General features: G+C 45.5%; 1 protein-coding gene and 1 long non-coding RNA gene across 11 annotated transcripts in view; one reads left to right on the forward strand and one right to left on the reverse strand.

Moving 5' to 3' along the window:
• Window positions 1–3,325, forward strand: part of Dop1b (DOP1 leucine zipper like protein B) — a 92,717-nt gene extending 89,392 nt beyond the window's left edge. For all 9 annotated transcript variants that reach the window (XR_015451492.1, XM_087211948.1, XM_087211936.1 and 6 more), the window contains 2 exons: window positions 1,806–1,935; window positions 2,432–3,325. Coding sequence is in view for 8 of the 9 variants with exons in the window: in XM_087211948.1 (XP_087068074.1) it covers window positions 1,806–1,935; window positions 2,432–2,680 (379 nt within the window). In the remaining variant the exon portion in view is untranslated. The remainder of the gene's footprint in view (window positions 1–1,805; window positions 1,936–2,431) is intronic.
• LOC106009209 (uncharacterized) overlaps window positions 1–24,897 on the reverse strand; it is a 35,404-nt gene that overhangs the window by 9,933 nt on the left and 574 nt on the right. Inside the window, exons 2-3 of one of the 2 annotated variants that reach the window (XR_015451532.1) lie at window positions 14,393–14,487; window positions 7,211–7,513 (exon numbers count right to left, since the gene is read on the reverse strand). The exons of the other annotated variant lie outside the window; for it this stretch is intronic. This is a non-coding gene — a long non-coding RNA (uncharacterized LOC106009209). Of the gene's footprint in view, window positions 1–7,210; window positions 7,514–14,392; window positions 14,488–24,897 lie in introns of those variants that run through there. 2 annotated transcript variants of the gene reach the window in all.

Genomic DNA, 24,897 nt, shown 5'->3' on the forward strand with positions numbered 1-24,897 from the left:
CATCCTTTACGCCCTGTCGCAGTGCGGTGCACGGCAGCTGCCATGTAGGTTTGTGCTGGCCTAGAGCCAGCTGGGAGCGCAGGTTTCAGATGACCTCGAAATCTGTGGTCTGGTGAGCCTGGCTCCCCGCAGCCTTTATGCACCTGTCACCTGTCTCTGCACAGTGTGTGCGAGTGTGTGCTGTGCTCAGGGCTTCTGCCACTGAATGCTTGCGAGACAGGCTTGCCCCGTGTCAACAGATCTGAAGCACGCTGCCCACCTCCCCACGCCTCGGCGCACTTTGCCTTCATGTCTCTTAGATGCACACTGCAGCGCTAAGTGAGGGAGCCCAGCCTGGAAGGGCCACACACCATGGCATTCCAGTTACAGGACAGTTGGAAAAGACAAAACAATAGGGACAGGAAAAAGAGCAGCAACTTGCCAAGCGTGGTGGCACACACCTGCTATCCCACCACTCGGGAGGCTGAGGCAGGAGGGGCACCATGAGTTCAAGGCCAGTCTGAACTACATAGCAAGACCCTGTCTTAAACAAATAAACAAACAAAAACCCATAGAATCCACACCAAGATTGAACCCTAGTAACCTGTGGGCGCTGAGGTGATGAAATGTCAACGTGGGTTCATCGAGAACAGTTTCTGCTACGGTGGGGGAGGTCAGAATCATAGAGGCCGTGTGTGAGGGAATAGGGGACCCAAGGGAGCTCTCTGTACTTCCTCCTCAGTTCAGCTGTGAACCGAAAGCTACTCCGAAAAGGAAGGCTTCTTTGTACATGGACTCAAATGTATACAAATGTGTGCAGCAGCCTTACGTATACTAGCACAAAGGGGAGACACTCAGTCGCCATCCAGTGACGATGAATAGCTATCACGGGCCGTAACTATACCGTGGAGTAAAATGACGGGGATGCAGGATGCAGACTAAAGATGGTTCCAGATCCGGGCTCAGACTGCAGCGGCACTGCTTTGCCAAAGTCCTCTGAGGGCCGTGTACTCAGCAGCAGCATGGAGGAGCCCTGGCTGGAGGGGACCTAGCACCGCCCCATGCCCCAAAGCTCTGCACTGCCAGCCCTGGGCTGCCTGCAGACTCAAGTTCTGTGGAGAGCGGGCGTAGCCTGTGGGCAGGAAGGTGGCTTCTGCAGGTAGCACCGGCGACCCTGGACAGCGCCTTGTGCACAGTCAGATCCCGGTCGTGTGCCATGTCCTCTGCGCTTAGCAGGAGTCCTGGGCATGAAGAAGAGCATTTTGGGGATGTGGTACTAAGGCCCGAGCTTTTCCTGGGGACCACACGACACTCCATGATCCCATTCATACGTATTGTCAAAGACGGGACAGCCTGTGGAGACAGAGGGTCAGCATGCTGCCTAAATCTGTAGAGACAGAAGGTGGATGGGGCATAGGAGGGGGTCAGTGGCTGGGGAGAAGCTGCGTGACTCTAAAATTGATTACATTGACAAGGTGCATTTCAGTGAGTATAGTAAGGGCCATTGACTTGTGTATATGAAATGGCTGTGGTATGTGAATAACATCTTTTTTTTTGGTACCGGAGATTGAACTCAGGACCTTGCGCTTGCAAGGTAGGCGCAGTGCCACTGAGCTACATCCCCGGCCCAACGTCTTTTTTTTGAGCCAGGATCTCACTGTGTATCCCAGGCTGCCCTTGAGCTCATGGCAATCTTCCTGTCTCAGCCTGCTGAGTGCTAGGATTACAGGCATGTGCCACCACGCCTGGCCTGTGAATTAGATCTTAATAAAGTATTTTACATGGGCACTGATCCAACATCCCTGATCTGGGGCTTTTTCCTCCAGATACAGGTGGGCTTTTGTTCCAGAAGTGGACACAGAGGGTCCTGCCTCCCTGTCCAACCTAGAAGATAATCACCAGGAGTGCAAACCCCACACTGTCAGGATTCTACAACTTCTGAGATCAAAATATGGGGTAAGTGGTTTCCTTTCAAAAATTATATCCATGGCAAAGGGGAGAAGGCCTAAGAAGTGAGAAAGTGCTTCAGAAGCCAGCGGACTTCAATGACTGAAAATTTTCAAAATATCTCTTAGTTTTCAAACTTGCAATGGTTATAAATTCCATCTTGTTGTCCTGCATGTCACACAGACAGCTCCTTCCAGTGATAAGAGGTCACATGGGCTGGATGCCAGTCACCCCTTGCGCCCCAAGTTGCTCTGTTCTGCAGGGCCCCAGGGGTCGGAGGACCCACTGGCAGGGCCCCAGCTGAGCTGGGCTCAGCTAAAGCCAGATGAAAGTGTAAGACCAAAAATCCAGTCTCTGCCCCTTCCAACAAAGCTGGAGGCGAATCTCCATGAAGAACTCCTCTCCGGTTTGCGTGTGTGCCTGTGGTTCACGGCATCCCTGACCTCAGTGAAGCCCTATCATTTTTATGGTCTTACTTGGTTTTGTTTTGTTTTGTTTTTTGCAGGAAGGCGGCAGCTCTGATGAGAGCTCTGCGAAGAGTGAATTTCCGCTTCTGCGCCAGCATTCTGTGTCCAGCTTCAGGCAGCTGATGCCCTTCTTCAGGACTCTGAGTTGCGCTTTCAAAACCCAAGCTCAGCCCTGCGCCACCGCCAGAGCTCTGCTCCCAGAGTCCCTGGTCATGGGCAGCTCTCACGTCCTCAAGCAGCTGGAGGAGTGTGTGGAGCATGACTTTCTGGAACATCCAGAATGTTAATTAACATTTCTAGAATTTGTTTAATCCGTTCACTGATACTTGGGTAAAAACCAAGATGTGCTCTAAACAGAAAAGGCAGATAGTGCTTCTCAGCAACTGTGCTTCAGCTCTGAAAGTTCATTTCAGATCATTCTGTGTTCAGCAACAGAACACACCTCCCTAGATGCCCTGTAATATATTTGGGTCTCACTCTTGTGTTTCTTCCTCAATTTATGTAATAGAAATAAAATTGACATGTCCTCTAACAGCAGCACAAAATCTGGTACGAAGTGAAGTGTGAAGAGAGGGAAGCAGTGGTCGTCCTTGTTGGAGCAGCTGTCTGGGTCTTCCTTGGTCCAGTTCTCTGAAAGTTCAAGCTTATTTAAAGAATTCTATTTTGAGTACGGGGATTTAGCTCAGTGGTTCTGCCGCCTGCCTCGCAAGCGCAAGGTCCCAAGTTCAATCCCAGTACCAAAAAAAAAAAAGAATGCTATTTTTAATGCTTCATGCAAATGTCCTTTAAAGTATTTATTTTGATACTGCATTTTAAAACTAAAATGTATTGTTTTCTGAGAATAATAATGTTACCTATTCAGCAGAGCTGAGCGCATAAATATATCTCACTTTCTTCAACCCTTGACCATTAAAATCACGTTTGCACATTTACCTGTATAAGAAGTGCGTAGTTGTAAAATTCTGACAACTGCCGCGTGTGGTGGTACACATCTGTAATCTCCGCACTCAGGAGGCTTGAGTTCAAGCCCAGTCTGGGCTACATAGTGACACCCTGTCTCAACAGAGAAAAATCTGACAGCCATCGGAGCTTCCAAGCGCTCTGTTTTATGCAAATGGATCAGCAAGTCACAGAACAGTCAGTGCCAGAACTGAGTCACTCTCCTCCCCCTCCTCAGATCTCTCTACCACGCTACAGGCGTTGCTTACGTTAAAACAGCCCTCGGCCTTGGTGGCATCTGATCCCGCTCCTTCCGGAGCCTCTGTGTGTTTGGCAGCTACCCTGTTAGCTTTGAGCCACTGATCCGCTCCAGGCCACAGCCAGTGCAGAGCGCCATCCAGACCGGCCCTGCCTGGCGGCCCCCCTTTCGCGGTTCACTCGTCCCAGGCAGGATGGTGTGGTCTGGCCCGACTGGCTCGCTTACAGCTGCACAGCAGGGAGTTTGGAATTCCTCCAACATCACTGGTTAAATCTCTTGTCACTTTCTTTTTAAGGTTTCTTTTTGTTTGGTTGGTTTTTGTTTTGTTTTTTGAGACAAAGTCTCCATATAGTTCAGGCTGGCCTTGAACTCACTATGTGCCCCAGGCTGGCCTCAAACTTGGGGTGATCCGCCTGTTTCAGCCTCCCAAGTGCTGGGATTACAGGCATTCGCCACCACACCCAGCTTTTTTTTTAGTTTTTAAAGCAAAGTCTGGTTATGTTGTCCGAACTCCTAGACTCAAGTGATCCTCCTGCTTCAGCTTCCCAGGTGCAGGGATGAGCAGTTCGAATATCGTCTTCTTTGTCCCCAGCGCACGAGCTGCACTCCTTTATGAACCCGAGCACTCTAATTCAGTTCCTCCCGGAGGACTGGTGCCCTGCTTCACCGCGGGGCCAGAAGGTTACAGCACCGACGACGACGGGTCCCGTGACCCTGAGTGCCGCAGGCCCTCGGCTTGGGGGTGTGGCCGAGCGCAGCCGCGCAGGCAGGCCAGAGCCATCCCTAGCGCAGTTTCCTTTCTCCGGGGCTTGGGAGGAGGGACAGTGAGCCTGTTCTGCACACCCGGAAGCACGGCTCTGAGATTCTGGCCGGGAATCGAAACCCGGGTCCCTCAGCCGCAGCGCCCGCCCGGCGAGCTCCGCAGGAACCGCCCACACCGGCCGGCCGAGGCGGGGAGGGCGCGGTTTCTGAGGCTCAGCCCAGGAAGACTTCCTGAAAACTGCTCCTGGGTCCAGGCCCGGCTACCGGGGCGGGCCAGCCTCGCTGTTTTGGATTAGTACTTGGTGCTGGGCTAAAAACTGGGAGGAGCTGGAACCATGGAAATACGTGATGCGTTCTGACTTTAAAGGGATTTTTTTCTGGTAGTACAGGTTCACTGCTAAGGCTTACGTTCCTTGTGCAGAGCTGGGAGGCGGACCTGACTCTTCATCCTAATTCCTTTCTCATCCCCCCCCCCCATATCTTGACACCCCCCCTTCCCATTTGAGAAAGATCTCCGTCTCTACTTCCTGCTAATCTTTTACTTTGCTCTTGATTTATAATTTGGGTTTCTCAAAAAAAGACAAACCATGCGATATTTAAGCGTGTGTGTCATTTACTTAACATTACGGTCTAAATGTTAGAAGTGAATTTACTTATCCAGTCTCCCCGCAAAAATCGGACAACAAAGGCAGCGAAAGCGAGACCTTCCTCCACACTGGCCGGAGTGGCGCCCCAGAGTGGAGAGGCGGGGTGCTTTTACTCCGACTCCACATCTCCCACGGCCTGGGATGGGGTTCAGTCTGTGCGGAGCAGCCTGTCCCAGCCACCCAGCCCGCACTGGCACTTCCCACCAGCCCCTTCCCTTCTGCATTCCCTTCTGTAGTTATTTATGGCCTTTTGACTTCTCAGGACCCTAATTCAGGAAAACCTGATTCGCATTCATCTTACCCTGGAACCTTATCTCTGGGTGAGTCTTTCAGCCTGCGTGTCCCTGTCCACTATTTGATCCAGCTAATTCTGTCAATAAGGGCTTATTAGAGTGGTTAATGAAACATGGACCGATTAGAAGTATTTTTTATCTCTTACATCAAAATGCATCCACTTTCCTACAAATGAACTCGTTTATCTTTATGGCATAGTGCTTTCTGTGTAAATACCACATTTTCTTTATCTTTTGATGGACATCTAGGCTGCTTTCCAAATTTGGATATTATGAATTGTCCTGCTATAAACATGCGTATACATGGATCATTGTAATATTATGTCTTTAGCTCTTTAGGGAAGATACCTAGGAGGGAATAGCTGGGTCAAATGGAATTTGTTTTAGTTGTTTTTGAGGAATGTTCATACTGATTTCCATAGCGGCTGTACAAGTTCACATTCCCACCAACAATGTAGAAGGGTTCCTTTTCCCCACAGCCTCACCACCACCTCTTATTTGATTTCTTAATGATGGACAATCTTTCTGGGTTAAGATGGAATCCCAGTGTTGTTTTAATTTGCATTTCTGTAATGATGCTGAGAATTTCTTCACTTACTGTCATTTGTACTTCTGAAAAGTGTCTGTTCATTTTATTTATGCATTTTTGGATTGGTTTTTTTATTTTGGGGAGTCTAATTTTTTTGAGTTCTTTATATATTCTAGATATTAGTCCTCTGTCTGAGGAATAGCTGGCAAATTTTTTTCCCATTCTGTAGACTGTCTTTTCATTCTGTTGTTTCTTTTGCTCTGCAGAAGCTTTTTAACTTGATATGATCGCATTTGTTGATTCTCAGTACTATTTTCTGTCTAAGCTGGGGTCTGTTCAGAAGGTCCTTCCCTACGCCTATGACTGCAAGAGTTTTACTATTTATCATCCAGCAGGTTAAGTGTTTCTGTTTTAACATTTAATTCTTTGATCAAGTCTGACGTTAGTTTAGCACATGGAGAGAGATGGGTCTAGATTGGATACCCTGTATATGGATAACCAGCTTACCCAGCAACATTGATTTCTTTTTTTAAAGACACAGTCTCTCTCTATGTAGTCCAGACTGCCCTTGAACTCTGTGATCCTCTTCCCTGAGGGCTGGGATACAACTGTTAATTAATACATATGCCACCACACCCAGCCCCCAGCACCATTTATTTAAAAGTCTGCCCTTCTGTGTATGTTTTGTGTGTATGTCTTTGTCAAATATCAGGTAGTTGAATGTGCCAGGGGTTGTTTCTGCATGTTCTGTTCCATTGATCCACACATCTGTCTTGTCCCAGTACCATGCTGTTTTTATCACCATACCTTTGTGATATAACTTCAGCTCTGGGATTGTGATACCTCTTTGCTCTTGTTGCCCAGGATTATGTTTGCTATTCTGGGTCTTTTCTGGTTCCATATGAATTTTTGGATCATTTTTTTCCAGCTCTGTGAAGAATCCTTTTGTGTACTTAAAAGTGTTGAACTGGCTTGGAGACCAAACAGAATTCTGTGCCACTGGTTTTAAATGATGACATAAGAGAATATCTTCCACCAGGTATTGTTTATGATCTGGTGGAACACACAAGACCAGTGTCATATGGAAGAGGATGTGCTCAGGGCCAGGATGTAAGCCAAGCAGAGTGCACCCATTCATTGAAGTGCAACTGGATCTTATTACTGGGCGTTGGGGTGCTGGAAGCTCCTTCTGGAGGTGGTTTCTAGGTTCTTTCTGATCTGAGCAATGAATTCGTCAAGACGAGCACAAGCAGTAGCAAAGTTTTTGTAGGGAACAGGGAAAGGGGACGTTACCAGAACCTCTGCAGTAAGTCCTGGTCTCCTGTGAGCCACAGCAGCACAAGGTGAATTACAGGAAAGGTAGAAAAATGAGACTGAGAAAGCTGAGCTTTGGGTCTGATCAGTGCTGCTCTGGGCGGCAAAGATGAAAGCCCCCAGCTTACCGCACCTTTTATTCAGTACATCGGGAGAAACAGATGTAACAAATGACTTGCAGAGAGTTCAGTACATCCGGGTAAACAAGATGGTAACAGTCCAAGAACAATGAGGAACTGAGTAGATGTTTGTTCCTCCCAGGATGCCTTCAGCTGGAGTAATCTTGTCCTGGAGAATCACAGCATCACTGGATCATTGAGGTCTCGGTTGTGACTGGAGGCCAAAATGGAATTATGTCTTGGAATTCCATAGCTGGGCTGTAGGCAGGAGAACTAAACTAACCAAATGATTTTTCCCTAAAATTATGTAGCATTGCTCCCGACAAGTTTTATTTAAGGCAGGAAAAGAAACAGGCTCTGCAGAGCGAGTTTGGACCAAGTAAAAGCAGGAAAAGAAGTACACCCTACATCATGAGGGCAGACTACCAGGCAGAGAAAATACAGTGTCAAAAACTCAATGTGAACTGTCTTTTTTATATCACTCACTCCTCAAGCTGATGTCAGGTCTAGGCCACCCTGTGAAAACCTGCTTGAGTTCTCTTGAGAAGTCCATGTGCAGGGTTCTGAGAACTGTTCTATGCATGTGTTCCAGGATCTTGTCACTCCTACATTGCCAGCCAGTTTTAGCCACACCCTACCTTCTTGACCCATTTCCCCCTGAAAGACACAAATTGCCATAATTCTTTATGGGGTGCTAAGGGAGTGGAGATCTCTATCTTCTATAGCTTCTTCTAGGTAGAATGGACTATAGCCCCTATCTCCTGGGGATCATGTGCTCTCAAACTACTTTAGGGTCTTGTAGCTCAGGGACTGAGTTGAAGAGAAAAATTGTTAGAAGACAATGAGAAAAGAATTAGTGAGCTTTACTTGCTACTATATTGGGGATGTAGAACCCAAATATGAGGAGCAGTTCAGATTTCCACACTTCTTGTGGAGGACAAAGTATGGCAAAGAGGCAGTTTAGATAAGTTATTAAAAGCCTGAGAGCCATAGCCTTAGCAAGACTAGCCATATAATGGATCGAATGAAAAATGAGGATTTAGCTCAGTTGTGCCACCACCTGTCTCCAAGTGCAAGATCCTCGGTACAAAAGAAAAATGAGAGCTTCAATACAGGTGCCCATTTAAGCTGTGGTACTTTGGGGTCATTAGTGGCTCTGCTTATCTGCACCCAGAGCAATACTGGAGTCTAGCTTTCTGAAGAGGAGCCTCAGGTCTTCCAGAGGTTCTCGGGAATAGCTTCTTCTTAGTCCTGTGAATATTCTAGTGACCATTCCCCAAGAAGGACTTTTATAGCTTGTCGCTGTATCCCTTGAGAAGGATCAGAATGGTTCCTCCGGATCTGGGGATAAGGCTTCGATTTTAAGGGGCTCCTGGGCGGCCCTTCTTGCCTCCATATCAGCCTTTTGATTTCCCAAGGAGACTTTAGACATGATTCTTTGGTCTGTCTTGCAATGAATGACAGTGACCTACTTGGGAAGATAGACCACCTCTAGGAGTTATAGAATTTTCTACTTGTGTTTTATACATGATTGCTTATTAGCCAGCAAGCTTCTTCTTTCCAGATTGCTGCATGAGCATGGAACACCAGAAAGGCATATTTGGAGTCAGAGAGAGAGGGAGAGGGAGAGGGAGAGGGAGAGAGAGATCTTCTTGTCTTTTCCTAATATCAATGCCTGAGTAAGAGCTATGAGCTCTATATTTTGAGTGGAGGTTCCTGGGGGAAGGGGTGTTACTTCAGTGACCTGTTATAAGCTTACAACTGCATAACCTGCCTGTTGATGTCCTTCTTAGACAAAGCTACTTCCATCAGTGAACCATAACTCTTCAGGGTCTTGGAGGGCAAGTCATTGATGTCCTACCTGTTTGTATAGGACTGGGAGATCACTGGTTCACAAGAGTGGCTAACTTCTGGGCCTCTAGGCATCAGAGAGGTAGGATTAAGAGTAATACAAGTTTTTGTAGCAACCTCAGGCTAAGAGCACGACCTGATACTTTGCAAACCATTCATCTGTTAACCATAAGTAACCTTTGATTTTAAGAATTACTCTGACCTGATGGGGAGTCAGGACTTCTAGATTCTATCCTAAAATTAGTTTGGCAGCTTCCTTTGTTAGCATAGCTTCCTTTGTTAGCATAGCTACTTTGTAGCTACTACTGCTCTCAGGCAGGGTGGCCATCCAGCAGCCACTCCATCTGACTTTTGAAAAGCATTACATTTGGCAGAGTTCTTGTCCTAGCCTTTGAGTCAAGACACCTAAAGCAATTCCTCTCTTTTCTGATATGTAGAGGAAGAAGGTTTTCTTATGTCAGGTATTTTATTATATCATCCACCAGAATCCACCTGGCTAATTAGATCAGAAAGACCTGGCATACTCCCAACAGGCAAAATCTGTTTTGGCCTTTGCTGGAATTTGAGAACTTCTCTCAATTTTGATAGTAAATTTCTTCCTAGAAAGGGAGTAGGACACTGGGACAATAAGAAACTCTTGGTTTGGGCTGGGGATTTAGCTCGGTGGTTTTGCCACCTGCTGTGCAAGCGCAAGGACCCAAGTTTGACCCCTGGTACAAAAAAAAAAGAAACTCTTGGTTAAATTTGGCCTTCAAAGTGACACATCAGAGCAAGAGTAAAGAATCTCTGACTAGGAGTTCCCTCAAGCTCAACTATGACTATAGATCTAGGGGAGAGTTTTCCAGAGAAGTAACTCAAAACAGAATAAAGTAATTGAATTGATCCATGACATACCCAGGGTTCCTCACAGGAAATGGTAATATGCACGGACAGGGGCATTGTAGGTTCCATGGGCCTCTTCAGAGCAGGAAATGAGGGTTTGGGCTGGCCCCTCTCTGGGATCAGGGAGATGGCACCCTCCAGTGCCATGAGTCAGGTACATTGGCTGCCTCACACTCAGAGCTGGGCCCAGGTGGTGACTTGGTGTAGTCACATGTCCAACGTCCAGACTTTTTTTTGTACCAGGAATCGAACTCAGAAACTTATACTTGCCAGGCAGGCACAGCACCATTGAGCTAAACCCTAGGCCTAGACTTCTTATACTCAATCATCCTTTTTCCCTTAGATTATTTGGGTGAGTTTAAAATATTGCCAATTGTGACAGCTATAATTTTATCTTATCTCTTGACCCTCCTCCAGATCCTGATGAACACAGAAAAGGCCATGTCCAGCAATTGGATCATAGCTGTCTAGGGTCCCATCTGAAGTTTCTTCATTAAAGAGATGGGAGAGATCAATATCTGCCTGAGAGTCAGGTGGGGATCCAAGTATAGGATCATCAAAGATATCTCTTTCTTCCTCAGGGACCACTCTAAATACCATAGTTTCTGGGTTTTTCCTGAGACAAAGGCTCACAAAAGCCTGAACACTCCACCCTCTGTTTTAAGCAGAAATGATTTAACTGAAAAAGTCTCATAATTTAAATTGCCATCCCGCACCCATCTCTCACCATTTCCTAGTTCATATTGAACCCAAACCATATTGCAAAAGTAGATAGGCTGTTCCTTTTTAAATTGGCAGGGTCAAACCTTTCCAACTGATTGCGGATATGGTCTAATGGTGAAGTCGGTGGAATCAGAGGGGCATGGCTCCTGAGGTTTCCCATGGCTCATTTTGGGGCATATATAAAGGGACAAATAGGTCTCAGATCCTTGAGATGGCTTCTCATAAAAAAGGAGGAGACCTAATGAGCCCACAAAGCATCCTCTGTGAGGCTCAAATATTCACTAGACAGACATCTCTGAAGCTAGGATGATACCAGCATCTTTCATAGAAGCATAAAAGAAAGCCATATTTTGTTTTTGTATCTATACAGGAGCCCACTAACTCCTTAGGGAGAGGGAGTTGAGCTACTTGATGGCTCTATCTAGCCCTTTGAAACTCCCATGAGATCAGGGTGGAGTCCCTCCCAATCAGGACTCCCTTAGCTGCGTTGAACTACTTCATAGCTCTATTTAAGCAGGGTACAGCCACTTGAGAAACAGTCTCTCAGGACTCCATTAGGCATTTTGAGCTACTTGATATCTCTACTCAAGCAGGGTGGAGCCACTTTAGAAACACTATCTCAGAACTCTCTTAGGCATTTTGAGACACAAGATGGCTCCATTTAAGCAAGGTGGAGCCATTTGAGAAACAACATCTCTTACATTTACCCCATAGTGAAAACTTTGGTACTGTCTTTTAAGGCAGTAGAGATAGAAACCTCTTTTTTAAAAAAAAAAAAAAAAAAAAAACCTTTTTGGGCTGGGGATTGAGCTCAGTGGTTCTACCACCTGCCTTGCAAGCGCAAGGTCCTGAGTTCGATCCCCAGAACCAAAAAATAAATAAATAAATAAATAAAACCTTTTTTTTAAAAAAAAAAAGGTCCTAAAACTGACTCACAGTCACTTGAGTTAAGCTTTACTGGCTGTTCTTTTGTTCTACCCAGGCTGTCAGGCATATGTTTCTAAATTACCTGCATTTTGTTAGAAGAAACAAGGAAGAGGGCCAGGGATGTAGCTCAGTGGCCCCACACCTACTTGGCCAGAGCAAGGTCCTGAGTTCAATACCCAGTACTGCAAAAAAAAAAAAAAAAAAAAGAAAGAAAAGAAAAGAAAAAAAGAAAAGAAACAGGAAAAGATCTAGAAACAAACATGGTGGTGGCTGACCCAAAATGGCACCCAGTAACATGAAAAGACAAGATGGCAGTAGCCATGTGACAAAACAAAATGGCAGCCAATCATGTGACAAGCCAAGATGGCACCCCAGACTAAAATAGCACCCTGAGAAAGAACAGGCCAACTAGGGGAAAAGCATAGATGGGACCTCAAAAGAAGTAAAGTGGGGTAGGCAAATACTCAGACAGTAACTCAGGCAACACCAAGCTGTTGAGGCACTGATCCAGAAGAGCACAACCACCCAACAAGGACTGGGACCTGTGATATGTAATGTTTGGGGGTGGTGGATAACAGAGAATCAAGTAATATTATTGGATGTTGCCCCACTATGTATTGAATAGCTCAATGTTATTATCTACTTCTTTCTTTTTCTTTTGGTACCAGGGATCGAACTCGGGTCCTTGTGCTTGTGCAGCAGGCAGTGAAACCACTGAGCTAAATCCCCTGAATAGCTCAATGTGTTGGTGGGAAATCTCACAGAAGGATGGATACCCCTATACTTGTGTAACAGCTCCTCACAGGTGAATGACACAAATGCCTGGTGGGATGGCCATAAGCTCATAGGTACAGTGCTCACTGATTGGCCCATGGCAAATGCCTTATTGGTCTGTAGTACTACAGGTTGGCCATACCTCCTTGTGCACTGGACAGGGCACTGCACTTGGAGGTTTCCCTATATTAAGGACACTATCAGGCCTACTCTGACAGACACACACCACAATTGGGATGTTGTATATCACAGATGGCACTGCATTAAATGGGTGGCCTGATGATTTTATCCTATGCCAGTACTGGTGCCAGGGGTAGGGACTATAGATCCAGCCCTCCAAGTTGAAGCTCTAGCTCAATATGTGACACAGGCCCTAAATATCACATGCCATTCTCTGATGTTGCTCATGGATGAAACATCCCAGATGAGAAAAGTGGTGTTTCAGAACCATATGGATCTGGATTTGTTGACTACAGCTTGGAGAGGCACTTGTGCCCTCCTACATGTAGAATGCTGTGTTTTTATTCCTAACTACCACGAACAGGAGACCTTGCAAGAGATGGACCTGGAGGTGTCTGCTATCCAGGCCTTGCAACAAGACCCCTCACCCAGTGGTGGGAATCCCGAGGATACACCTGGCACTGGGTGGCTCTTGGTGATGATGCAATAGCAATGGGGTTGATGGTTATGTGCTGTTCCTTGAAGTATTTTTGTGGGCTCTGGCCATAAGAGGTAGCCTTGTGTGCCATTCACAAGAAGGAGCAGACCCCTGATCTTTGAAAGGGTGGGATGTAGAGGGCCACTGGCAGATGTGTCAAAGCCTGGGTGTCACTTAACACAGGTGAATGACAGACTTTGTTATGATAATAAATCACAAGGGACTACCACACATGTACCACATGGCTATGGAAGGTCATGAGGCTATTTTGTCTAACTGTGTCTCTGAAAAGCTGCTAAAGACACACAGCTCTTGGGCTCTGCAACTGCAGCTCCAACTCTCATGCTCTGATGTTGCCCTGATGCTGGCAATTAAAGCTGATTCCTGCTTTTTTGTGATCTCTGCTCCATGCATGTTCTTTTCTTTTGGAACCTTGCCTGACAGGAACCCCCTTTAGCCCACTGGCTCTGACAGGGTGGGCTACCACATGAGAGAGATCAGTGGCAAAAACTTGGTGTGGTCTGTCCTTTTTGTAACACCATTCCTCAGGCTGACATCAGGTCTAGGCTGTTCTATTGAAAATCTGCTCAAGTTCTCACAAGAAGTCCACATGCAGGGTTCTAAGAACTGTTCTGCCCATGTGTTCTGGAATCTTGTCACCCTCTATTCCCGGCCAGTTTTAGCCACATTCTACCTTCCTATCTTATTCTTCCTGGAGCCACTACATCATACCAGTATCTTAGTGGGTGACTGTGCTTAAATATTTGGTAAACAACACAGCACACATTCCATCAAACTGTGTGTTGTCTCTGAAGTGGAGGGAGGAGATCCCTTTATGCATTTTTCTGAGTAATAAAAAAACATGGTTACAAATCTGATTATTGTGATTAGAATCCAGCAAAACAAACTGGGTGTGATGGTAGACATCTGTCATCCTGCCACTCAGGAGGCTGAAGCAGGAAGATGCCAGGGAGCTTGAAGCCAGCCTGAACTATGTAGTAAGTCTCACCCTGCACCCCCCCCCCATAAAAAAGGATCCAGCAAAACACCCACCCTTAACAGGGGTCCTTGCACAAGCACCACTTTAGGGAGGGTGTTATTTTTAAAATGCAAAATGGGGTGGGGGGGTATAGCTCAGTGATAAAACACTTGCCCTTTAAGGTGCTTCAGCATTGCAAAATATGAAAAACTAAAATTCAGAACGTGCAGCCCCTTCCCGAGGGAGTTTGTGTCAGTAGCAGGGTGATGGACAAAGCTGCATCTACACAGTGGTTCCTGGACCACTCTAGGGGAAGCGCTAGTGTCCAGAGCAAAGCACTCACCATGGTGGAGGTCCGGGAAAACAGCGGCATGGCTGCTGCTTTCCCTGCATGGGGAGGTCTTTCTGGGCTCCACCGTCCAGGATGACTAAGGCCATCTGTGCGGGGAGGGGGAGAGGAAGTAGACTGTGAAAGATCCTCCTGCTTCAGCCTCCCAAATTCTGGGATTACAGGCACGTACCACCGCTCTCATCTGGGAAGTGGGAAATTGAAGATAAACTTGCCCTTCGGTGTTTTGGCTCTAGAAATGGACATGACCTAACATTTGCCCCTAAACTGGCCAGGCCTGGTGGACCACACCTGTAATCTCAGCACTCAGGAGGCTAAGGCAGGAGGATTGCCATGAGTTCCAGGCCAGCCTGGACTACATAGTGAGTTCAAGGCTAGCCTGAACTATAAAGTGAGACCCTGTCTCTAAAAACCAAAAATAAATAAATGAATTAAATATAAGAGTTCCTTGAGGTAAACACTACAAATGGAGAAAAAAAAAAAGACAGAATGAAGAAAAAGTATACTACATTCTTGAAGAGGAAGATTCAACACCATAAAGTTACAAATTCTAAGTGAATGTGTAAACTTAATGCAATCCCTCAAGAAACAACTCAATTTCAGAGAAATTTTATAAGATATTTGCAGTTTTACGATCATGTCATACCAATACAATCTCCTGCTCAATTGTCTCCCCAAAGAAAGAAACAATTCAATTTTTTTAAAACCCAATAAATGCATTCTAAAGTTTACATGATCAAATAGGCAAAAGTAGCCAGAAATTTTCTGAAAGAGTAATGAAGAGAACTAACTTGAGTAGGTATCAAAAATATTTTATAAAGCTAAAAACAATAAATGTGGCAAGGATGTGAAGAAAAAGGAACTCTTACACCCACCTGGTGGGAATGTAAGTAGTATAGTTGCTATGGGAATTGGTGTGGTGGTTCCTCAGAAAGCTAAAATAAAACTGGCCCAGCTACTCCACACCTTGGTGTATACCTAAAGGAAGTAAAATCACTATGCTCTCAGGGTAGTAGCATATTCACGTATAGCACCCGACAGTTCACCAGAGCCAAGATGTGGGATTGAGCTAGGAGATCAGGGTTTGGCAAAGCTGGCTGGGCAGTGGGCGGAACCTGTTAACTACAAGATCCTGGACATATGCACAAACAGTTCCCAAAGCCCTGCACATGGACTTCTCAGGAGAACTCACAGGTTTTCAACAGGATGCCCCGACCTGCCCTCAGCCTGAGGAGTGGGAGCCCAGCTGCGCCTCTTAGGGCCCGGATGCGGAAGTTCCTGTGGGTTTCCTCGCTATTTGGACGGCATAAAGGACACAGCTGTTCAAAAACAGCTTGCCATGGTGGCTTTCCACATGATAGCCTGCTCTGCTTCCTCCAGGGTATCCTTTTATTGCTTTTTTCACTTCTACTCAGTCCAGGCTTGCTCTGTAGAGCCAGTTTCTCCCTCACTCTTCACCTTTACTTTCTTGCATAAACTTGGCTACTGCTTTTCGCTCCTTTTATTCACTTGGTTCTAGAGGAGAAGAGTCTGGAATCTAGAAGAAGAGGCAGCAACCCAGAACCCAGTAATGTCTTGTTGGTAAGCCACTTTTAGAAGGAGCTACTTTCACAGGATCAGCGGAGGTGCTTATCTGTTGGAGCTATTCTACATAAATTTGGGGGAAAAGTCATTTCATAATTAAAGTATGACTATAGTTGTCTAAGGCCCAGTGTCACCTTGCCTGAAAGCTGGCTATAGCATGCAGAAACATGAAACATAACTCCGTTTTGCCTCCGGGAAGGACAACTTCTTGACAGGCCCCGGAGGCAGACCCTGCCCAAGCAGACCTGCTATCCACACCCACAGGAGCACAGAGATAAGAAGCCAGCACCCCTGCTGCTCTCAGCACTGTTTATCAGCCAGCCCCAGGCCCATCACCATGGGACTCTAAAATTTTCCACCCTCTCAACCAGTGCCCCTCCCCTACCTACACTCCCCTATATCAACCATGAGCTCACTCCTCTCAGTGCCAAAGGCCTTCTTGCCCTTGGCCCATCTGCACCCAGGTGGGAATAAACTCATCGCATGTTGCTTAGACTTGGCCTGCCTCAGTGGTCTCAATCATGCCTCGCTCTGACCTTACATTATTTATTTTAACCTTAAACTTCTTTATTTTTAAATAAATTTTATTTTATCCCATTATCCCCCTCAAACCCCCTCCCCTCCTTATTTACAAAAGCTTTGTTTCCATTTTTTCCTTCTATTTTCACTTTTTTTCTTGTCTCTTCCTCTCTCCTCCCTTGTTCTCCTTCCAATTTGAACACTTTCTTCCCATTTCTCTACATCCATAATATATTTCAGTCCTTATTTCCACTTTTGGTTTCTCACACCAGAGAAAAAACATGGTATTTAAACATGTGTGTCCAATTTATTTCACTAAGAGAATGGTCTCAAGGTCCATACATTTAGCTATAAATGTCTGAAGCTCATCCTTTTTTATTTTTATTTTTCACAATTTTTTTTTTTTGGTACGGGGATCGAACTCAGGACCTTGTGCTTGCAAGGCAGGCGTGGAACCACTGAGCTAAATCCCTGTCCTCTCCCACATCTTCTTTATCTACTCATCAGTTGATGGGCATTTGGGCTGTTTCCAAGGTGTAGCTATTACAAACTGCTGCTATAAACATGGGTGTGCAGATATCACTGTGGTAAGATTCTTTTAATTCTTTCAGGAAGATACCAAGAAGAGGTATAGCTGGGTCAAACAGAGTCTCTAGTTTTAGTTTTTTGATTGCACCAGTCTGCACTCCCACCAGCAGTGGAGCAGGGTTCCTTTTTCCCCACAGCCCCTCCAGCATTTGTTATTGGTTGATTTCTTGATAGCAGCCATTCTTTCTGGAGTGAGATGGGATCTCAGCATTGTTTCCATTTGCATTTTTCAAATGACCAGTGGTGTTGAACATTTTTTCATATATTTATTTGCTGTTTCTAATTCATCTGAGAAGTGTCTTTTCATTTCAGATGCCCATTTTTGCATTGGGTCTTTAAATTTGGGGGGGGTCCTGATTTTTTAGAATTCTTTATACATTCTGGATAATTGTCCTTTATCTGAAAAGCTGGTGAAAAATGTTTCCCACTCTGTGGGTTATCTCTTCACTGTTTCTCTTGCTGTGCAAAAGCTTTTTAATAAGATGAGGTCCCCTTTGTTGATTCTTTGTAGTATTTCCTGTGCGGTTCTGGTTTAGTTCATGAAGTCTCTGCCTGCCCCATGTCCTCAACATTCTGCCTATTCTCTCTTCCAGCAGATTTAGTGTTTCTGTTTTAATATTTAGATCTTTGATCCATTTTGATTTTACGTTAGTGCATGGTGAAAGATATGGGCCTAGTTTCAATCTCTGGCATGTGGAAAGCCACTTTTTCCAGCACCATTTATTTCTTTTTTTTTTTTTTTGGTACGGGGGATTGAACTCGGGTCCTTCTGCTTGCGAGGCAGGTAGCGAAACCACTGAGCTAGAGCTCCGGCCCTCCAGCACCATTTATTAAAGAGGCTGTCTTTCTTCCAGTGAAGGTGTTTGGCTCCTTTGTTGAAGATAAGGTCGTTGAGTATGTCTGGAGTTGTTTCTGCATCCTCTAGTCTGTTTCATTGATCCTCAGGTCTGTCCTTTAGGACCTGCTGTCTTGTCTGACCTACTATTGTAAGAATGCTCTCCTTATCGTCTTCATCAACATAAGATCCTCATCCACATAGGACATAGGATTATTTCTGCCTCCTAAGTCACCTGATACTCTCTCCAATTATTGTTTGTAGACAATGGTAGCTTGGAGAATCTTTCTTTGTCTTTGCTCACTCTGAGGCACTGACCTCCCAGCCCCTGAAATTATGAAAATCCCTATTGTCTTTTTTCTTTAGCCCTTGCTGTCCCCCTTTCTAGGCAGTCAAGGACTGATCACCCTCCGATACCTATCCACAGATGGATAAGGAAAGGCAGTCTGTACGCACAGAACTACAGTATGTACATGCAGTACTATTCAGCCATGAAGAATGAAATTCCGGAAGTGCAGGAAAATAGGTAGAACTGGAGATCATCATGTTGAGCCATATGAGCCAGAGTCAGAAAGGCAAGAATCAGCTTTTTCTGTCATACATAGCCTCTAAAACAAGAGACATGGAAGTGTTACCAAGTGGGAGTCCTGTCCAGGTTCTGTCCTGAGGGAAGAATTGAGCAGGACGCCCAAAAGGAGCAGCAGGACCAGACTTACTGGAAATTAAAAGCATCCTCCACAGGGGAGACGGCCAGTGGGAGGAGCTCCACACAGGGCGCTTGGTGCTGCGGCTGGGGTGAGGGGCTGGGCTGACTCCTACCACTGAGCAGCTCGGCTCATCCTGTGATCTCTAGCAGTGGAGTTGTTGACCTTTTATGGCGTGTGATGTCCAAAGGGGACAGGGGTCAAATCTGCTTGGTCAATGATGTGGTAATCGGCCACGGGTTGCAGAAGAACACTGTGCGCATGCGCAGGGACCTGTTGCGTAGACGTTAAGCTCCTAGGCTTTCTCCCATTATGTTTAGGGCAAATATATGTGATTTTTTTTTTTTCTTTTTCATGAATTTTATTGTATCTTATCTCATTCACCTCCCTCAAGCCCTTTAGGGCTAATGTGTAACTCAGAAGATGAATCCATCCCAGAAAGTGGGCTCGAAGGTGGGGTGTCCTTTTCCAGCCATTTCCTTAGCAACCTCCAGCCTCAAACTATTAGAGAAGAAAGAGGGAGAGATAAGGGGGAAGAGGAGATGTCAGGGAGGGTAATGAGAGGAACGGATATGATCAAAACATGTCACATGCATGTATGAAAATGCCAGTGTAACTCAATGTTGTGTAAAATTAATATATACTGGGCTTGGTGGCGCATGCCTGTAATCCCAGCACTTTGGAGGCTGAGGCAGAAAGATCACTATGAGTTCGAGGCCAGCCTGGGCTACATAGTGAGTTGAAGGCCAGCTTGAACTACATAGTAAGACTCTGTCTCAAAACAACAAACAACAAAAAACCTCACAAAGCTCAGCAACAGACACAGATGTTTAGCGAAAGTTGGCGCTGTACACAACCAAAGCGATCCTTCAGATCACCGGGGCCAGGAGAGCTGCGGCTTATTCACTAGATGGTGCTGAGGGGACCGGCGACCAGCAAGGACAGCACTAAGCCAGATTCCCAGCTCTCAGCAAAACAAATGGTGAACAGACTAAAGAGTCAAACAGAAAAAGTGAAGGGCCGGGTATGTAGCCCAGCGGTTCCACCACCTGCCTTGCAAGTGCAGGGTCCCAAGTTCGATCCCCAGCACCGAAGAAAAACAAAACAAAAAAACCCAACCACACAAACAGAAAAAGTGAGACCATGAAAACACTGGAAAAAATCAAGGGGAAAATATTGACATAAGCCAAGAATGGAGACAATCTTAGATGAATATAAATTCCAGAAGCCACAATTTCTATAATTATTACCATAAAATTTTTGTTTTAATAATTCTGCATAACAAAAATCAAGGAAAATAAGAGGTAGTGAGGCAGAAAATGATTTCTGAGCAAAAACAAAAAGGTTTTTTTTCCTGTGGCTAGCTGACCTAACTGACAAAGAGCCACTCCACCTTATATCCCTTCTCGTGTCTAACACATCTTTCTTCATTGTTATTTGTTCTCAGGAAGTGTCTGTATCCAGTGTACTTTTTTAAATCAAATCATGTAAACTAAATGTAACTTCCTCAACCAATGAACTGATGACAAATGCCTTGCTTCTGTATCCCCACCCCTCTTCCCTTGACCCATATAAACCCTGTTCACTGACAGCTCCCGGCTGATCAGTTGGCCAGCATAATAAAGCTGCCTCCAACCTCCGGGTGCGTTCTTGATTCTTCTTGGCCTGATCCTGCTGTACTACTAAGAGCTACCATACTGTGGACTGTAAGTCTGCCACTACAGTAGAGCAATTGCCTAGCATGCACAAAGCCCTTGGTTCTGTCCCCAGCACTGCAAACAAACAAATAAAGACAAATCAAGGAAAGCAACATGAAAGCCAAATGGCAAACAAAAAAGTAAAAATTGAGATTAGTATCACAAAGGGCTGATATCTCTATTATTTAAATAACTCCTACCCCCCAAAAAAGAAAAATGGGCAAAAGATATGGAGTTCATTGGAAATAAATAAAATCAACTCTTACACATATGAAAACAGGCCCAACTCTGCAATATGAGAAAGAAATTAAAGTTGCTCTGAGTAGCGTTCACTGACCAGTTAGCAGCTATCAGGAACACAAGATTCCCTATGCATTTCCAGTGGAAATAGAAATGCTTTCCAATCCAGGAATAGGGGTACACACCTGTAATCCCAGCACTGTGGAGGCTGAGGCTGGAGGATCACAAGTCAGAAGCAGCCTGAGCTAAATAGTGAGTTCAAGGCCAGGCTGGACTATATAGTAAGACCGTCTAAAAACGCAAAACAAGGAACAAAACATTTGTTTTGCCTGCGTGAATGAAATTTGGCAGTTTCTATCAAAGTAACAAGTGGATGTATACTTCCTAACCCTGGCTGACCTTGAACTCCAGATTCTCCTGCCTCAGCCTCACACATACTGTAATTACAGGTGTGCACTGCCATGCCAGCTTGGATGCTACCTTTTGGCCCAGCAATTGCCCTTGCAAGGATGTATCTGATATACACGCATGTGTGCAAAATGACTTCTGTACAAGTTTCGCACTGCAGCATTAGTTTGGGCTCCATAGTGAGTTTGAGGCTAGTCTGAACTGCAGAGCAAGACCCTGTCTCAAAAAACTAAAAACAAAACAACAACAACAACAATAAACCTGGGGAACATGTGTGGGGAAGAATTTGCATGTATAAATAGGTATTTGTTTGGACATGAAGGGTGTTGTCTATGTTTGCTGTAACAAATCACCACAAATTTAGTGGCTCCAAAGTGAAGAAATGTATCCTCTTCCACTTTTGGAGGCAAAAGTCTGGAGTGAGTTTCGTGGGGCAGCAGCCAAGGTAGCTCCAGGGTCTGGATTCCCCTGCAGTCTCTCAGGCTCCAGCATGGATGTCTTTGCTTGTAGAACTGCATTCCTCAGCTCTTGGCCTCTTTCCATTTTCAAAGCCAGCCACAAAACATGTTCAAGTGTCTCTGCCTATGGTCAGTTAGCCTTCTGTGACCAAATCTCCAGTGAGTCCCTCTATCAGGACACACTTGCCAGGGATTTAGCTCAGTGGTTCCGCCGCCTGCCTCGCAAGGTCCCAAGTTCCATCCCCAGTACCAAAAAAAAAAAAAAAAAAAAGAAAAGAAATATTAGGACACACTTGCATTATCACCTAGGGCCCAGCTGGATAACCCAGGCTCACCTCACATTCTACACTTCATCATATCTCTGAAGCCCCCATGCCATACAAAGTGACAATTCACAGGTTCCAGGGATTAGGATGTAGTCATTTTTAGGAAGCCATATTCATCCTGTTAAATAAAATCTACGGAAGGACATTGGTTTGGGTTGAGGTCCTGCTCTGGGCCCATCAGACCAAACCAAAATGGTGTCACTCATGCTAAAGTCCCATATCACAAAAACAAAACTGTTGACCTGACCTACCAAGAAATCAGGAGCCAGATGAGAACCAAATTCCCAAACAGGCCAGTTTGGGCCTGTGGGGTAAAGAACTCTTCTCTGCCTTAACCCTAACAAGGAAAGTAAAGGGAAGTAAGCATATGTTAACTTATGTAGTTTTTTGTATTTCCTGTTTCCTTGTTCATGTTCATGCTGGTTTATAAATATCAACTGATGGGTGTGGTGGAACACGCCTATAATCCCAGCATTTGGGATTTTATGATCCTCTTGCCTCTGCCTTCCAAATAGCTTGGATTGTGTAGATGAGCACCAGGATGGCTTTTAAAAATTTTGGTTTTCTGAGACAGGGTCTCGCTATGTAGCTCAGGCTGGCCTTAAACTTGAGGTGATCCTTCTGCTTTTGTCTCCCAAGTGCTGGTTATAAGCATGCACCACCATGCAGTGGGGAGCCAACCCAGGCAGGCCCTTATGTGGCAGGCAATTGCTCTGTTACTAACCTCTACCTTCTCCAGTTACGTGGCAGTTTCTGTAGAAATGGCTAGCCAATCAGAAGTATTCCAGGTCCTTCTGGCCTGGAACAAAGAATTGGACGAGACAAGCCAAAAACGGTGCCAAAAGTTTATTTCAAAAGTAGGGGGTGAATGGATGTGGAAGAAACCAGCTCTGCAGAGCAAACTTGGGCAGAACAAAGAGAAAAAGAGGGGAAAAGCAAAAATAAAAGTATGCACCTTGTCTCAGAAAAGCACCCAGGCCACAGTGCAAACTCAGGATACTGGCTTTCGGAAAAGGCTGCTCTTCTTTTATGCTGCCCACATCTGGTGGAAGCTTGGGAGAAGTTTCATGGACGAGTCCTCATGTTGGCCTGGGATCTTGTGATTGACAAGTATTGCTCATTTCCCCAGCCAGCTTTGCCAGGCTTTACTTCCTGTATCACTCCCAACATCTTCATTTCAATGTTTTAATATTTATACTAATTCACTCTTCCCTCGTTCTCTCTGAACGTACCTGTATGTATGTATTGACTGGCTGATTTAAAGCCAAAGCCCCTTTACTTTGCAAGCACCAGGCTCCAAGTCTTGGGCACAAGCAACTCCCCTGCCTCAGCCTCCCTACAGGAGCTGAGACTACAGGATTTGCCCTAGTGGCCACCCTTATGACCTTTAACCTCCAGGAGCATAGTGAACAAATGAAAACACTGGTGATGAATCTCCTTATCTTTCTATTCCAGACTCTGTTGCCTCCACTTAAAAATGAGAACCCAAGGGCCAGGGATTTAGCTCAGTGGTTTCTCCGCCGCTGCGCAAGTGCAAGGACCTGAGTTCGATGCCCCATACTGAAAAAAAAAAAAAAAAAAGAACCCAACTCACACAGGGTCCTCCCATATATCATGCCAGGGAACAACTAACCCAGGTGACTGTAAAACCCAGGGCAGGTACATCCTCAAGGACAAGAGAATGCATCCCAGCTCCCGCCCTCTGCTCAGCTCCGCCACTTCCACAAAATGTGAACTCAAACATGCACCAGCAAATGACATCAAAACCCAGAGTGAAGTTTCTCTAGGTGACAAGCAGGCCCCAGTGGGGCACCTCCGGGCTGAGATGTCCAGGAGTCCACCTGAAATGGCCCAGCTTACACTAGGAGGCACTTGGTGGGGGAGGGCTTTTTTTCCACATATCATCTAGGCATTGATCCCCATACAGGGTCGCGCTATATTCAGCAGCTCAGGTTGGCCTCACACTCATAGCAATCCTGCTGCCTCAGCCTCCTGCCTGCTGGGATAACTGGTGTGCGTCACCACACCCAGTTTACTCTACTTTCTTTGAACACACTTATCCACCGTTTTTTGCCACTTCCTGAAGCAGATCTGGAAATCCTCTTGTGTGTTTAAGAGGCATGACAAAAACCCAAACCAAACCAAAACAAACAAAAAAACATTGTGAATGCTGCTGCAGAGTGCCATTGACTGGAGAGGCAGCTCGTGAAAACATGATGCTGTGTCTTCATCCACCGTATTCACCAGATCTGCACCATGGACTTCTGGCTCTTAACTGAAGTCAAAATTCAGGACATCCAGCCAGCCATGACAGAATACAGGGTTGTTGTTACGTTTCTTATCCATTAATTAAAAATATCTAAATATTTAAAAGCCTCAAGTTAAAATATAAAAGGAGTAATTTATAGAGAATAGGAAAGGTAGAATCCCACAACATGAACAATAGTTAGTAGATCTGGAGTAGCCAGGTGAGGTGGCACATGCCTGTAATCCCAGTACTTTGGGGGACTGAGGCAAGAGGATTGCCATGAGCTTTTGGCTCAAAAAAAGCCAAAATGAGGGCCAGGGATTTAGCTCAGTGGCACTGTGCCTGCCTGGCAAGAACAAGGTCCTGAGTTCGAACTCCAGTAGTGCAAAAAAAAAAAAAAATTGGAAAAAAAAGGGCCAAAAACCAAAACAACAAAAAGTCTGGAGTAAAGTGCACCAAATTGTTTACACCATTCTGGTGAAAAGGACTGGGGTAAATGTTTTCTTCTTTTTTGGGAGACAGGATCTCACTATGTAATCCAGGCTGGCCACGAAATTGCTGCAATCCTTCTTGCCTCAACCTCTCAAAGTGCTGGGATTACAGCTGTGCACCACCACACCTGGCAATTTTATTTTATTTTTATTTATTTATTTTGGTACTGGGGATCGAACTTGGGACCTTGCGCTTGCGTGGCAGGCTGCGGAACCACTCAGCTAAATCCCCCTGGTAATTTTATTTTTAACCCAGGGGCTTCGATTTCCCCTTTTAATCTTGAAATTGGCTCTTACTAAATTGCAAAACTGCCCGGACTGGGCTCTAATTTTTGATGCTCCTGCCTCAACCTCCCAGATTCCTAGGATTACAACCCCCTACATCTGGCGAATGGAGGCAA

Source organism: Heterocephalus glaber, unplaced genomic scaffold (assembly GCF_053883595.1).
Source record: "Heterocephalus glaber isolate CG9 unplaced genomic scaffold, H.glaber_assembly_v1.0 deba00000122, whole genome shotgun sequence".
Classification (NCBI taxonomy): domain Eukaryota; kingdom Metazoa; phylum Chordata; class Mammalia; order Rodentia; family Bathyergidae; genus Heterocephalus; species Heterocephalus glaber.